Below are 14581 nucleotides of genomic sequence, written 5' to 3'. Positions count from 1 at the left end.
TATGTAGTTGTGCTTGATTGAATTTAATGTATTTTTGCCCACGATGATTTAAGGTGGATCAAGACATGGTTCCTCACATTGATAAGTTCTTTTTTGTTTCAAATTTATGCACATTTTGGTTATGGTAATGTATTTTTATGGAGTTAAACATGTTTTCCTTTGTCATTGATATTTTTAAATTAAGCCTTTTTTAATGGTTATGAGAAGAAGAACTAAATGCAAGACTTCCACCTATAACACGACAGCAAACAAGTTGAACCATCATAATTTCGTTATGTTCTATTACACCTCTATACTAAACAAGACTCCTTTCTTTTTAGCTTTTTAGTGATTTGAGTAAAAAGAACATTGTTATAAGTAACTGGATTTTTTTTGACTCGTTAACAAGAAAGGACATGAGCAAAATGTGGTGTTCTTTCTATATCATGGAATTAATTTGTCATCTGCTAAATTACTTAAATGCCCTCAGGAGAAACAACAAGGCAAAATTGGCATAGAAAAAAAAAAATCATCATAATTTTCAATTGTGGAAACGAGTCAACATAAGATGTTATAAAAAGTCTTTTGTTGCAAACTAAAATGAATAACATTATAGCCATCACTTCAAAAAAAAAAACATTGCATACATGTCGAAAAATTAATGATATAAAGATTCCGATGTTAAAATTTGTCTACACTTTCTAACAATGTTAGAAAGGGGAAGCAGTGTGCTAAAAAGAGTACGATGTTGAAAAAATACTAAGGTTTGAATGTTTTTCTCTGTTTCCATTTCTTTTGTCATTTGTATGGTATTTTGCATAATAGGGCAACATACTTTGATTTTAAAGTTTGGTTTTCTATCATTTGGTATGGTTTTTTCCAAAAAGGGCAATATACTTTTTTTGGGGTTTCTAATCACCTAGTATGATTTTGAGCATGAAAAGGCAATGTACTTTGATTTTTTTTGGTTTTCTATCACCTAAGATGGTTTTGTTTATTGAAAATAGATGCTGCCTAACTACAAACTAAAACTTAATTGTCTAAATTATTGAGCTAACATTTTAACACTATAACGATGTATCCAAACCTAGAGCTTAATGAATAAAGATTAAAAAAAACTAAATTAATCATCAAAATTAAAGTAAATGACAATTTTACCCTTCTATCTATTGGGAAAAGGAAACTTTTTTTATTATAAATAATGATACGAATTCAATTATATAAAATCATTAAATGATTAATAATTTAAATTAAACAATGGTATTTGTCTAAACAACATTTATCGTGGTTCCAAGCTTCACATCTAATGTAAAGGTTTGTTAAATCTAATTACTTCAATCCATTTTTATACTTTTGTTTGATTTACCTAATCAAATGGTAACTGAGTTAATATGTTTTAATTTTATAGAAATGCCACCTTTTAGAGATGCATGACAGGTAATTTGATCTCAAAACATCCTTTAATATTTTTGCCATTATTGATAAGCTAATATGTTCGCTACTTCCCTGTTGCCAACCTATAAGTACTTATCTACTCTAATAAATGAACATCTTTTTGCCACATGGCACATTCTTATTGATTTTGCCACTTGTCATTTTATGGTTATTTTCAATTAAATTTTTTCCACATGGCATTTTGTGGTTGTTTTCATTTTTATTAAATTTCATATAATAATTTATTAAATGTATTAATTTCAATAAATGTAATAATAAATGTATATCAATTTCATTAATTGACTTTCTTTTTAATTCCAAATTTTCAAAATTAAAACTCCATTAGTTTCATTTGTTTATTTATCTAAATTATATGTTTAAATTTAAAGGAGAAAAACACTTTAATTTTAATAATTCAATATTTTTCTAATTTTTTTTTATAAATTTAAACTTCTTAAATTTTTAGAATTTCATATTTTTTTTAAATGAACCCATGTAATACATGGGTCTTACACCTAATAAACTAATATTTGTAATTTTTCATGTAGGGTTTTATTATTATTATTTTTGGCGACATTATGATTTTCTCATTGTTAACGAAAAGACTGATAAGGAAGAAAGGTGAAAGAGATAAGATGAAAGCCGTAAATTATAGGGATCCTCATGTAGAGGCTCAATTGTACATTCATCTTATCTTATGACATTTTCATCATAAACTTAACCTACATGTTCATTAGTGTTAATTTTTTTCATTCTCATCTTTTGTCACCATAATATTATATTATACAATACAATTTTTAAATATAAATGATTTTTAAAGACGCACCATTTATGCCTTTTTTTTACACAGGAATAATTCCTATAAATTTTTTTTAGGAAGGTATCATATATATATATATATATATATATATATATATATATATATATATATATATATATATATATATATATATGGTGTTTTTGAATTAAATGGCACCGTATTTGACTTTATTTTTTGGTTTTGTAACTTGGTATGGTATTTTATGTGAAAGGGCAAGTGTTTTATTGTTTTAGAAATTTTTACACTGGTTTTTGTAATCAAAGGGAAAAGTACCTCAATTTTTATTTTTTATAAATTAATTTTCCAGTCTATGCTCTTAGAATTGGAAAATAAAACATCCAGTTTTTATAACCGTTTTACATATTAATTAAAAATAACTATCATAGACTTAGGAATAAACATATAATATGTATAAAAATAACTCTTTGCATATTTATGATTATTGATTATGAGTTTTATAATTATTTTATTTTGTCAACCGTATAATACATGTGTAATAACCTAATATCCTAATAAATGAAACCTAAACATGTCACATGTTTATAGTATGTCTCTTTGATATGTGTTATTTTTCTATAATTTTAATCATTTCCTCTGGTTTTTTTTTTGGTAACAAATCAACTTCAATCTAAACTTTAGAAATATAAAATCATATCCTAATAACATTTTCAAAATATATGATAAAGTATTATGTTTATTTTATTTAAAAAATTAATTATGAATTACTTACAATCGACAATACGTTGAAATTTTTAACATTTATTAATTTTCTATCTAATATAATAATTTTAAACATAGCAATCATGGTTTCTACAGGTTATAACCTAGTCTACTCTAATAAATAAAGATTTTTGTTTTGCCAAATGTCAGTTTCTCATTAACTTGGACACATGTTATTTTTCTGGCATTTTTGAATAAATGTTTTTCAATTTATCGTTTTCTTATTTTCTATCTTTTCTTAATTAATACATGATATTTACACCTCAATTAATAATTGTCTTAATTAAAAATAGTTAATAAATTACAATATTACTCATAAGTTGTATTTAACTAGTTTATACCTCGTGAGAACTACGGTTATAAAATTAATTAAACTCTCATAATAAAAAACTCAAAACTATTAATTAATTATTTTAAATAAATTATTAATTAAAAGATATTTTTTAGTTATATAATATTATAACATTTGATTCAAATAAATACATGAAATTATATCATCTTATAATCTGTTTTAATTTTTTTATTTTAATATTATTAATTTAATGTAATTAAAGTGGAAAATTTTAAAATTTGAAAATTGAAATACAGAATCAATGAGTTAACAAGTAACATTACAATAGTTAGATTAACTAATAAGGTGAGACATGACAAAAGAACTATTTTTTTATTAGTATAGAAAAATATGTTTGTTTTTAAATTTAAATTTTAAATTCTAAATTTCAGATTTAAAAATATTTTTGTTTAAACCTTTATATTTAGTTTTTTTGTTTTATCCAACTCATATAATATACGGATCTCATAGCTAATATATTATGATATAGATACTTTGCAACTCGATATTTGCTCTAGAAATTACAAATTATATGTTACTCGCTACGTACAAGTTAGGGTTAACCCATTTGATATGGAAGTTCTAAACTAACAAATAACTATCAAGTCATGAATTCAATTCCAAAAACAAAAAAAAAAATTATTATTTGTCGATCCAATAATAATAATAATAATAATAATAATAAGTTACTCACCACGTATAGCTAAAGTGTAACTTCATTTGATAGCCTAATATTGACATCTCCGACAGGACTATAAATCGTAAATTTGGAGGTTTATAGGCTAATATTATTGATAATGAACTTCATTTGATTATAAAGAATTATTATATAATGTTTGAAACACGTGAGCAGATAGCATGAATCTTTTGCTTAATAATTAATCTTTCACAAGTGAGTAAATTTAATTTAATAAACTAATTGGAAGAAGAGATAATCCTGAGGAGTCCTCATCAGATTTAGCTCTGGCGGTGGGTAGTCCTGATGAAATAATTGATCTGTCCCTCTCCACAGGTGGTGATGGTAATAACTGTCAAAACCGGTAAGGAATGAGCTCGACCTAACAGTTGAGATCGGAAGGATGGTTGATGTAGATATTGAAGCTGGGAATGAGATTCTGAAGGAGGTAATGGGTATGGACAGTGAGAATATTTTTCCTCAATGAATTTACTATCACTGAATGTTAGGGGAATCGGTGAGCTTCATAAGCAAAGCTGGGTGAAGAATTTATGTTTGGCAAACAAAGTATCGATGGTGTGCCTACAAGAATCGCAACTGGACCTGTTTCGTCATTACAATTAAATATTAGGAACTGTTGGCCTAGTAATAACTAATAATAATTTCGGTTATGATTTAATCGAAGCAACGGGAAGATCTGGTGGTTTAATTACAATTTGGGATGAGGATATATTCCGATTCTCTGAGTCAATTAAATCAAGAAACTTTCTTATTGTCATCGGGAAATCACTTGGAATAAACAACGACATAGCCATTGTCAATGTTTATGCGCCGCAAGCTCCGGTGGATAAAAGGAGACTCTGGGAAGAATTATCCAAAATCAAATCCGATAGAGCAGCGATGTGGATTTTTACTGGTGATTTCAACGCAGTCAGGAACAAGGAGGAGAGGGTAAATTCACGGTTCTGTCATATATCGGCGGGTGATTTCAATCAATTCATTCATCTAAATTCATTAATTGATTTGAGAATGGGAGGATCAAAATTCACATATTTTAGATCGGAGGATGGGGGAAAGATGAGCAAATTGGATAGGTTCCTTGTCTGTGATGAATTTATGGAGTCGTTTCCTGGTGCCTCGGCGACGGCCTTGTTAAAGGATCTATCAGATCATTGTCCCATTTTGTTGAAGACGGCGTGTGAGGACTTTGGCCCGAGGCCATTTAGATTTTTTAATTCTTGGATACATCGGGCAGGATTCCTTGAAACGGTGACAAGGGTCTGGGGAGATTTCCGAGGCTATGGATGTGCAGATTCTTATTTGGCTGCCAAGCTCCGATTTCTTAAATCGGAGATAAAGAAATAGAGAGATTTAAATTTTGACAAAGAAAACAAGGAATTGACAGAATGCAGGAATAGAGTAGCTCAAATTGATGTGATTGCGGAATCGAGACCACTTTTGGCCCATGAAGTCGGAGACAGATCAAAATATGTGAGTAGGATCGCCAAACTTGAAAAGGTGAGAATTATGGATGTGAAGCAAAAGGCGAAAGTGAAATGGTTGGTTGATGGGGACGAAAACTCATCGTTTTTTCATGGGTTAGTAAATAACCAAATCAGAAGGAATCTTATACATGGATTAAGGATAAATGGACAATGGGAAACTAGTCCTGCTGTCATAAAAAGTGAGGTATTTCAATTATTTTCTCGGAAATTTGAGGAAAAATGGAAAAGCCGGCCAAAGATCCGCAGTAACAGATTCAAAAAATTAACAGAGGAGGCGAGTAACTCAATGGAGTTACCATTCACAGTCGATGAGATCAAGCACGCAATATGGAGTTGTGGCTCAGGCCTCGGGACCGGATGGATTTACTTTTCAATTCTTCAAATCCTTTTGGAATGTAATTAACGAAGATATCATGAGATTTGTTAAATTCTTTGAGCAGGTTGGGTGTTTTTCCAAAGGATGTAACTCATCGTTTATATCACTGGCGGCTAAGATAAAAGACCCGCAATCACTAAACGATTATAGACCAATAAGTCTTATTGGTGCTCTTTACAAGATAATTGCCAAAGCTCTGGCTATTCGGGTGAAAAAGTGTATTGGATCTTGCATAGATGATGTGCAGTCGGCATTTGTAGAAGGGAGAAGTATCCTGGAGGGTCCTTTGATTGTAAATGAGTTGTGTTCGTGGGGAATAAAAAATGGTCGAAAGATGTTGCTATTCAAGGTAGATTTTAACAAGGCATTCGACTCGGTAAATTGGGAGTACCTCGACTCAGTAATGGAACAAATGAACTTTGGATCTAACTGGAGAAGATGGATAAAAGGGTGTCTTGTAAGTGCAAGAGCCTCGGTATTGGTCAATGGTAGTCCAACGATGGAATTTTCCATGTCTAAAGGAGTAAGGCAAGGTGACCCATTATCACCATTTCTCTTTATAATGGTGATGGAAGGACTAAATGTTATGATGAAGGCGGCAACTGAGAAAGGGGTGTTTGATGGACTCCCAATTCCCAAGACTAACATATCTATATCTCATTTGTTTTATGCAGATGATGCCCTATTTATAAGTGATTGGTCACTAAAAAACATCACCAATTTGGCTAGAATCCTGCGTTGCTTCCATGTTGTATCTGGTTTGAAGGTCAATTTCATCAAGTCGAAGGTATTTGGTATTGGTGTAGACTAATTGGAGGTATGCAGACTGGCAGCTCCATTGGGATGCGCCCCATCATCCCTCCCATTCATTTATTTTAGGAGTCCCAATTGGAGAAAACATGAACAGAAAAAAAAAGCTTGGAAGCCAATTGTAGATAAATGCCGATCCAAACTTTCAATTTGGAAGGCCAAGACGTTGAGTTTTGGTGGAAGAATGACTTTGGTGAAATCAGTCCTTGGAAATCTCCCAACTTTTTACTTATCCTTGTTTGTAGCCCCCATAGGAGTAATTGAAGAACTAGAAATGATTCAAAGGCAGTTCCTATGGCGGTGGGGGGGGGGGGTGCAGAAAAGGCACCAGTTCATTGGGTTTCATGGGACAGGTTGAAGGCTCCAAAGGATGTTGGAGGGGCGGGGTTGGGCTCTTTAAGGAACTTAAACTTGGCGTTATTAGCAAAATGGTGGTGGAAGTACAAAACAAGTCCCCAATCTTTTTGGGCTCGAATTATCTGGGGTATTCATAATCATTCAAATCGACCTTGGTATTGTTTTTCAAAGCGTAATTCGAGTGGGGTCTGGTCAGGCATTGACAAAGTGAAGAATGGGCTTTGGAAACTAAACATGGAGGCGACAGATATCTTATATTCTAATGACGGGGGGAATACATGGAGATCCGAGTTTGTGGTTGATGGAATTTTTAATGTGGCGAAACTTCGGTGTAGATTGGATAAAGCATCACACCCGATCAACGATGGGGATTTCTGGTGGCTAAATTCTGCCCTGAAGAATGTGGTAAGCTTTATATGGAGGGGTAAACAGGGACGGATTCCATCGGCAAAGGCATTACAAAGGAGAAACATCCCAGTCTCTTCCATAATCTGTGATTGGTGCAGGAACAATGAGGAGACGGTCAACCACATCCTCACATCTTGCTCATTGGCGAGAGATACTATAAATATGGTGTTTAATTGGTGTGGCCTTCCTGCCAAACAGTTTACAGAAGTAAATGAAGTGCTAGCCTTCGCTCAGAATTGGGGGCATTGCCCTAAAAAGAAAGAGTTGTTGTCTTGTGTTGTATATGGAACATTATGGAGTCTTTAGAAGGATAGAAATGATTGAATATTCAGAGGTGTGGTTTCGGAACCGGCGAAGATTGTGGACATTATTAAAGCTACGGTTTTCACGTGGAGAAAATATAAGAAGAATAGAGGTACTGGAGATGATTGGGTTAAGTGGTGTTTTTCGCCCTTATGTTGTTCTTAATTTTTGTATGCTTTTATGTATTGTGTACTTTGGCCCTAGCACCTTGCTAGGGTCCATATTTTGATATATTTGCCGATTCCAAAAAAATAAAATAATCTTTAGCATATTTTTGATTTTTTTGACATTATTTAATATAAGACCATTTGTTATACCCATCACATATTACATATATTATGGATGTCATACTACATATGTTGTGGATGTCATATCAGCACCACAATCCCCTACCACTAAAAGCATTAGATATGAGTTATGTTATAACACCAAATTCATATGTCACATTAATCATAACACCGCCATAACACCAAGGGGAAAATGATATTCCCTATGTTATAACATGTTAAGAAGTAGAGAGAGAAAGAAAGAAAATTATTTGATTGGTTGATAAAGACAACAACCAATTAAACTTCTCGTTGTATCTTGTCTTCGTCACAATAAGATATGCCATAACACCCTCTTAACAAGAAGGGTGGGTGGGGGGTGGGGGAGGGTGTTCATCTTGTTATGACTAAGTTATGAGATGTCATATCAGCAAAAATACCACTTCTCGTTGCTCATATCGTATGCTCTAATATGGGATACCTACCACTAAAACACCATTCCATCTCATTTTTTATTAAAATTTAATTCAAACATACATTAAAACACAATAAAACATATTTCTTTTAATTAAATTTAATTCAAAAACACAATAAAACATATATTTTTTTAATTAAATTAAATTCAAAAGCACAATAAAACAAATTTTTTAAAACTAGTTTTTTGTTTAATGAAACAAGATTGAATTAATTTAAAACACACTACATAAAAATAAAAATAAAAACATAGAAATGCAACCACAAACAACTTAAACTATTTTTTAGACCTCAGTTTTAATCACTAAATATTGGGCACTCTCTTAATTTTCGCCAAACTTTGACGTGTTTAAACGATGTGTGTTTCGTGTCTTCATATTGGTGCATGGCCACAGCAAACGGGTCGCCTTCGTGTACGTTGTTTATAACAAAGTTATAAGTACCATTGAATTCAAGCCATTTAACCCTCATATCGCGATACTTCTAACATATTTCATCAAGACTACGACTTTGGCAACCCATTAAATCATGGAAAACTTTTCCAACTTTTATCCAAAAATTAGGAGGCATTACTGGGTCTTTTGAAGCCGCTACCCATGCTCGTCCTAAGTTATCTTCTTCATTTTCCGACCAATTCATCTTTTTAAGAACCATTGGTTTTGGAAGAATGCAAAAAACACGTGTGATTTGTGAGAAAAGAAAGAAGAAATTATATGAGTATATATGTTTAATAGAAAGTATGGAATTTATAGAAGAAGTTTAATATGTTTGAAAGGTTTTATATATATATATATATATATATATATATATATATATATATATATATATATATATATATATATATATATATATATATATATGGTGAGGTTTAATAGAAAACCATAATTAACCAAGGAACCAAAGAACCAATCTTTTTTTCAACTTTTAGAACTTATTTTTTATCAAAAAAAAAAAGAGTAAAAATATAGAAATTCATAATTTTTTATCCTTTTTCCAATGATATAAAATTCGAATTTTTTTTACGTCAAATTCACAATGTGAATTTTCGAAAATTCACAACGTAAATCCGGATTAACACGGTGAATCCGAAAAATATTTTTCATATTCACAATGTTAATACATGAATTTAGATATTTTTAGATTTTTTTTTTCGATAAAGAATAAGCTTTAGAAATTGAAAAAAAGATTTGGTTCCTTGAAAAACCCATAATTATGGTTCTCTATTAAACTTTTATATATATATATATATATATATATATATATCCATTAGAAAGAAATTAGTGGTTGGAAAGCTTCAACCAATAGCTATTTTCGTTTGATTTCGTAGAACATACAACGAAAAACCATGACCTCCGACGGTCGGGACGGTGTACACGGTCATCATCATGGTCCACATATACCTCGTGTTTTGTATTTCGCATGGCCTTACGTGATTATACTAAAAAACGTGTCATGTAATAAAATAAGAAAACAAAAGAATTGAAATACATATAACAAAATAATAATAGAATAATTAAATGAATAGAAGATACGAGAATACTCAAATCGATAGACCACAGCTAATCTATGTATAAAAAATATGATCATTAATTGGTGGGAAACGAGTATCGTGCGCGGCTGGGTGTATTATCTTATCGGTTTAAATAAACAAATGATGGGCGTATAAGAAGTGAAATATTAAGATGTAAATTCGGATCATAAAATTAAGCCCTTTCTATTGTGTGAAGATGACGATGATTGGCAGCATGATAAGATTTGGTAGAAGGCAGCTTCACACAATCGTCTCAAAAGACATCATCAAACCCTCTTCTCCGACCCCTTCTCATCTCAAAACGTACAATCTTTCAGTAATCGATCAAGCCATGGTGAACACGTTCATCCCGTTTGTTACATTCTATCCAAACACTGGCGTTTATCCAAGTTCCCATGACAAAACACTTACCTTGAAGAAGTCACTATCTGAAACTTTAACCAAGTATTACCCTTTTGCTGGTAGACACACAAAGGTGGCACCAACCTTTGTAGATTGCAACGACCATGGAGCTGAGTTCCTTGAAGCTTCCATTGATAGCACGCTCTCTGATTTCCTTAAAAACTCACTGCATCGAGATCTCGACCAATTCTTTCCACATGGTCTCGTAAATGAAAGATCCAATCGTCCACATGACGATCATCTTCAAAGCAACGGAGTGATCCCGCTGGCTGTTCAAATCAACCATTTTGAATGTGGAGGAGTCGCAGTAGCTATGTCGTTGTCCCACAAATCCACTACAAGAAACGGGACCTATAGGGACGACAAATGTCGTCTCTATAGGTTAAAAAAGTCGTCGCTATAGGTGGCAGGGAGGACATGTCGTCCCTATAGCTCTCGTCCTCATAGCCCCGTCGCAATAGATCTTTTTGGTCGTCGCTATAAATATCGTCGCAATAGGTATCCTTTAGAGACGAGATGTCGTCCTGTTTTGGTTCTTCGCTATACATTGTTGTTCTCCATAGATGAAGCTATAGAGATGACTTGTTGTCTCTATTGGTATATGTATAAACACAACATGTCGTCTCCATAGATAGAGATGTAGTCGACTCACCTTAGCCTTTAGCAACAGTATGTTGTGGTGGTAGACGCACCTGTAGAGACGATATGTTGTGTCTATAGATCCACCTATAGAAACGACATGTCGTCTCTATAGGTATGCCCATACAGCTGCTCTTTTTTCTCTATAATTTCCCAGTTTTCACATCACAAAATTGCTAAAACAGTAAATTTACAAAATATATAAAATGGTAAATTTAATTGCAAAACATTAATATTCGATACAATCTCAAAACACTACATTATTACAAATATAATTAATAACTTTTATATTATTACAAATATAATGTACTCAAAAACTTATATTAAAGAAAACAAATAATCATATGACATTTCTGTCTCAATTTATAAAAATAAATTTAAATGATGATATCAGAAACTAAAAGAATATCACCATCCATTGGATCAAGAATCATGCTCCCTTCTTCTTCCTTTATGGAAGTTATTTCAGTCTGCACATATAAACACATTCTGAGTCAATATATACACTTGCAATGATAAAGTTAATCCACAAGTAAATAAAATGATAGGTTTACCCCTGCGACAGTTTCCAAGTGTTTCACAACTGCAGCATATACCGTTCTCTGTTCTGTGGGGGAAGCATTAGCAAGTGCAGAATCCAACGCACCAATCGGAATGTGTTGTGTGATTCCAGTGTCTCTCAATGCCATTCCACCTATGTCATACGGAACAGAAACCATTCCCCCACCTCCAATTCCGGTTATGGAACCATCCGGAACATTCCGTCCAGGGGGTAACGGTACATCCTCCCACGTGGCATCATCTGTTATTTATTTGTTGTAATCAATCTCAATTAATTAATTTAATTATTAATATCACTGAAAATTTTTAAAAGAGATTGGAATTCTAACCTGTTGCTGCATTAGGGGTACGGTTGACCTTGCTGCACCATTGGCATGAAGAAGTTTGGCATTGGGGCGCCACCTGGACGCATACTTGGCACGAGTAGTTGTTGATACCCAAATCCAGGCTGTACATGATTTAAAAAAAAAATTGTTTAGTTTTGGAAAAATCTTTACAAGAACAAAATATTCAACACCATGAACAATCTTGAAACATGATTATAATAAAAAGAATAATTTTTATTAACTGAAGTTATTACCTGTGGAGGAATGAATGTACGCTGAGCTTGACCATAAAATATCTGTTGACCTAAACCTGGACCACCAGGTGGATATATTGGCATATGTGGTGCTACAACTGGCGCCATTGCAATTGGGCGCATCTGTGAGAACTGTGCCTATATACAAAAAGGGCAAAATCGTCATAAAAATGTTTGTATTGCATAAGAAGTAAGAGCATATGTCTCAAGTCTCAACATACCTGCAATCTTGCCCTTCTGTCTTCCTTACGTTGTGCAAGTGCCACATAAAGTCAGACTTCATAGATAGAGAGAAAATGTAAAAACTCAAATGATACAAAAAGAATATTTATCCTTTGAGTTGTTACAGCACGCTTATCTTTTGTACCAGAAAATCTGAATGCCCTTGGCTGTAAAAAGTAAACTTAATAATCAGGTAAAATATTGCATCTTTGGGTCTTAAAAGAAATGTCATTGCATATTTCGTATAAAAAGCCACTTTGTTGTATAAATTGGGAAGTATGTGAAACATTATTGCATAAAAGCACATTTAATCTCTTACAAAAAAAAAAATACCAATTCGATTGAATTACTCAAAATGATGTGTAAGCATAATAACCTGAGTGCCAAACATCTTTCCAATCACCCCTAATGCCTCTTGTGTATCCCCACCTTCTTGAAAAGATGAAATCTGGAGATGAATATTTGAAAACATTTTCATTAATAAAGAATATAAAGCTTCAAAAGTAAAACATTGTCATTAATGAAAGGAAATAGGATGCTATAATAAACAAATATATGAAAGTATGTTGCTATAATAGACACTACCTGAGGAACTTTCCAAGATGCTTAGGCCAATGATCTGAACCTCCACTGTCATAAGGAGTCTCATCTCTTCCTTTCCTCTTCTTATTACCTCTGCCTCTTTCATTATTCTCCAAAGATAGTTCCTATCTTTGGAGAATTGAACCTGAGGGTAAAATGGTCATTTTTTTCATTATTCTCTATGTATTGCTGTAGTTTGACTATAAGACCTTGTAGCAAGCATCCCTGTATGACTTGGAGAAAAGGCAATTGATGATATGATACCTGAGAGCAAGGAAGAAAGCTCATTATTAGTGAAATACCCAAAATACCCAAAATACCCTTGTAATTAACCACACCAACCTGATTGTCCTTCCTTGTTTCCTTGGATGGTTGAATGTTGTTGGAAATCTCTACCAGGGCGATGAATATCAAATATCCTGATGGATTTGTTGTATCCAACAAATATCCTGAATCCAATAAGTTAATATTTATATAGCAACATACTTTCATTCATTTCCTTTTCTTATTAAGAAATTGTACTTTTAAAAGTCTGACCAATTATGGCATTGTGGATTTTTTTTGAAGTATAATGTTGTAACAGAAAGAAAGGAATGTAGGGTTCTATAAGAAACAAATAAAATAAAGATGAAAGAAAATGTGTTGTAGTCCTTCAAAATAATATAAGCTTACTTTGTTCCTGAGGGGTTGAAACCAATTGAGAAGGCATCAATTATTTCATCCATGACATCATATGCTCGATATGTGCAACGTAGCTGTAATTCCATGTTGAATCAATCAAGTTTACCTTTGTTCAAGCTTACCAAATATCCAAACCGCATTTGGTTATCTTTCGGGAATTCCTTTAGAAGAACTACAAAGAGGATTTGATAGTGTTTACCTTTGTTCAAGCTTGTGTGGGTATTCTGCGTATGAGATTGATTTTGGGTGGGGAAAGCCTATTAAAGCAACCATGGCTGGAGATCTAAGGAAGAATAGCTTTATTATGATGGATGCTCCAAACAGGGATGGCATTGAAGTGCTCGTGTGTTTGGGAAAGCGTGATTTGGCAGTTGTTCAAAGTGACCCCGAGCTTCTTGCCTTTTGTTAAATTTCTAATTATGTGTTTTACATGAGTGCATGAATTCCAAATCTAATAATTAGCATCTTTGTATCCGAAGAATTCTGAATTTAATCTTTATGCTTTTACTGACAGTAATTATGGAGGCTGTGAGCTTGACATGAAATCTACCTCAGGAGGATGTTAGTACCTAGGTGACAGATTAGTTTCATGGCAATGCAAGAAGCAGCACATTGTATCGACTTCAACAGCAGAAGCGGAATATGTTGCTGCGTCAGCTTGCTGCTCTCAAGTTATCTGGATCCAACATCAGCTGTTGGACTACGGTTTGAATTACTTTGAAACCCCTATCTATTGTGATAATGAAGCGGCAATTCAAATTGCTAAAAACCCAGTCCAACACTCTAAAACCAAGCACATCGACATTAAAATTCACTTTATCAGAGACTGTTATGAACGATCTTTAATTCGGCTAGAACAGGTCCACAATGATAATAATGTGGCAGATTTGTTCACAAAGCCTTTTAACAAAGCTCGCTTCGATG

The 14581-nt window shown here is 32.8% G+C and overlaps 3 protein-coding genes and 1 pseudogene across 3 annotated transcripts; 3 read left to right on the top strand and 1 right to left on the bottom strand.

The window, feature by feature from the left end:
- The first annotated feature begins 4363 nt into the window (after positions 1-4363).
- On the top strand, positions 4364-5325 carry LOC145099035 (uncharacterized). Its single transcript, XM_079036622.1, has 2 exons — positions 4364-4424; positions 4592-5325. Exons 1-2 carry the CDS (start codon positions 4364-4366, stop codon positions 5323-5325), a joined length of 795 nt encoding a protein of 264 aa, XP_078892748.1.
- Positions 5326-6945: 1620 nt separating this feature from the next.
- On the top strand, positions 6946-7722 carry LOC145099034 (uncharacterized). The gene has a single exon (XM_079036621.1). The coding sequence runs from the start codon at positions 6946-6948 to the stop codon at positions 7720-7722; it is 777 nt and encodes a 258-aa protein (XP_078892747.1).
- Positions 7723-10180: 2458 nt separating this feature from the next.
- LOC145100462 (epi-neemfruitin B synthase L1AT-like) lies at positions 10181-11180 on the top strand. Its single transcript, XM_079037726.1, has one exon. The coding sequence runs from the start codon at positions 10187-10189 to the stop codon at positions 10793-10795; it is 609 nt and encodes a 202-aa protein (XP_078893852.1). The 5' UTR covers positions 10181-10186; the 3' UTR covers positions 10796-11180.
- Positions 11181-11408: 228 nt separating this feature from the next.
- On the bottom strand, positions 11409-13082 carry LOC145099033 (polyadenylate-binding protein 2-like; annotated as a pseudogene).
- Between the last annotated feature and the right edge of the window lie 1499 nt (positions 13083-14581).

Source organism: Lactuca serriola, chromosome 4, assembly GCF_051521515.1.
Source record: "Lactuca serriola cultivar US96UC23 chromosome 4, Lser_US96UC23_V15, whole genome shotgun sequence".
Classification (NCBI taxonomy): domain Eukaryota; kingdom Viridiplantae; phylum Streptophyta; class Magnoliopsida; order Asterales; family Asteraceae; genus Lactuca; species Lactuca serriola.
Note: the sequence above shows the minus strand (reverse complement) of the source record. Positions and strands in the feature narration are given on the sequence as shown.

What these genes read in the sequence shown, in the direction of transcription:
- LOC145099035 (XM_079036622.1), top strand. Translation starts at nt 4,364, where the DNA reads ATGGTTGATGTAGATATTGAAGCTGGGAATGAGATTCTGAAGGAGGTA. An exon ending in GGAGGTAATGGGTATGGACA is followed by an intron (nt 4,425 to 4,591) that starts GTGAGAATATTT and finishes ATTAAATATTAG; the next exon opens with GAACTGTTGGCCTAGTAATA.
- LOC145099034 (XM_079036621.1), top strand. Translation starts at nt 6,946, where the DNA reads ATGGCGGTGGGGGGGGGGGGTGCAGAAAAGGCACCAGTTCATTGGGTT.
- LOC145100462 (XM_079037726.1), top strand. Translation starts at nt 10,187, where the DNA reads ATGACGATGATTGGCAGCATGATAAGATTTGGTAGAAGGCAGCTTCAC.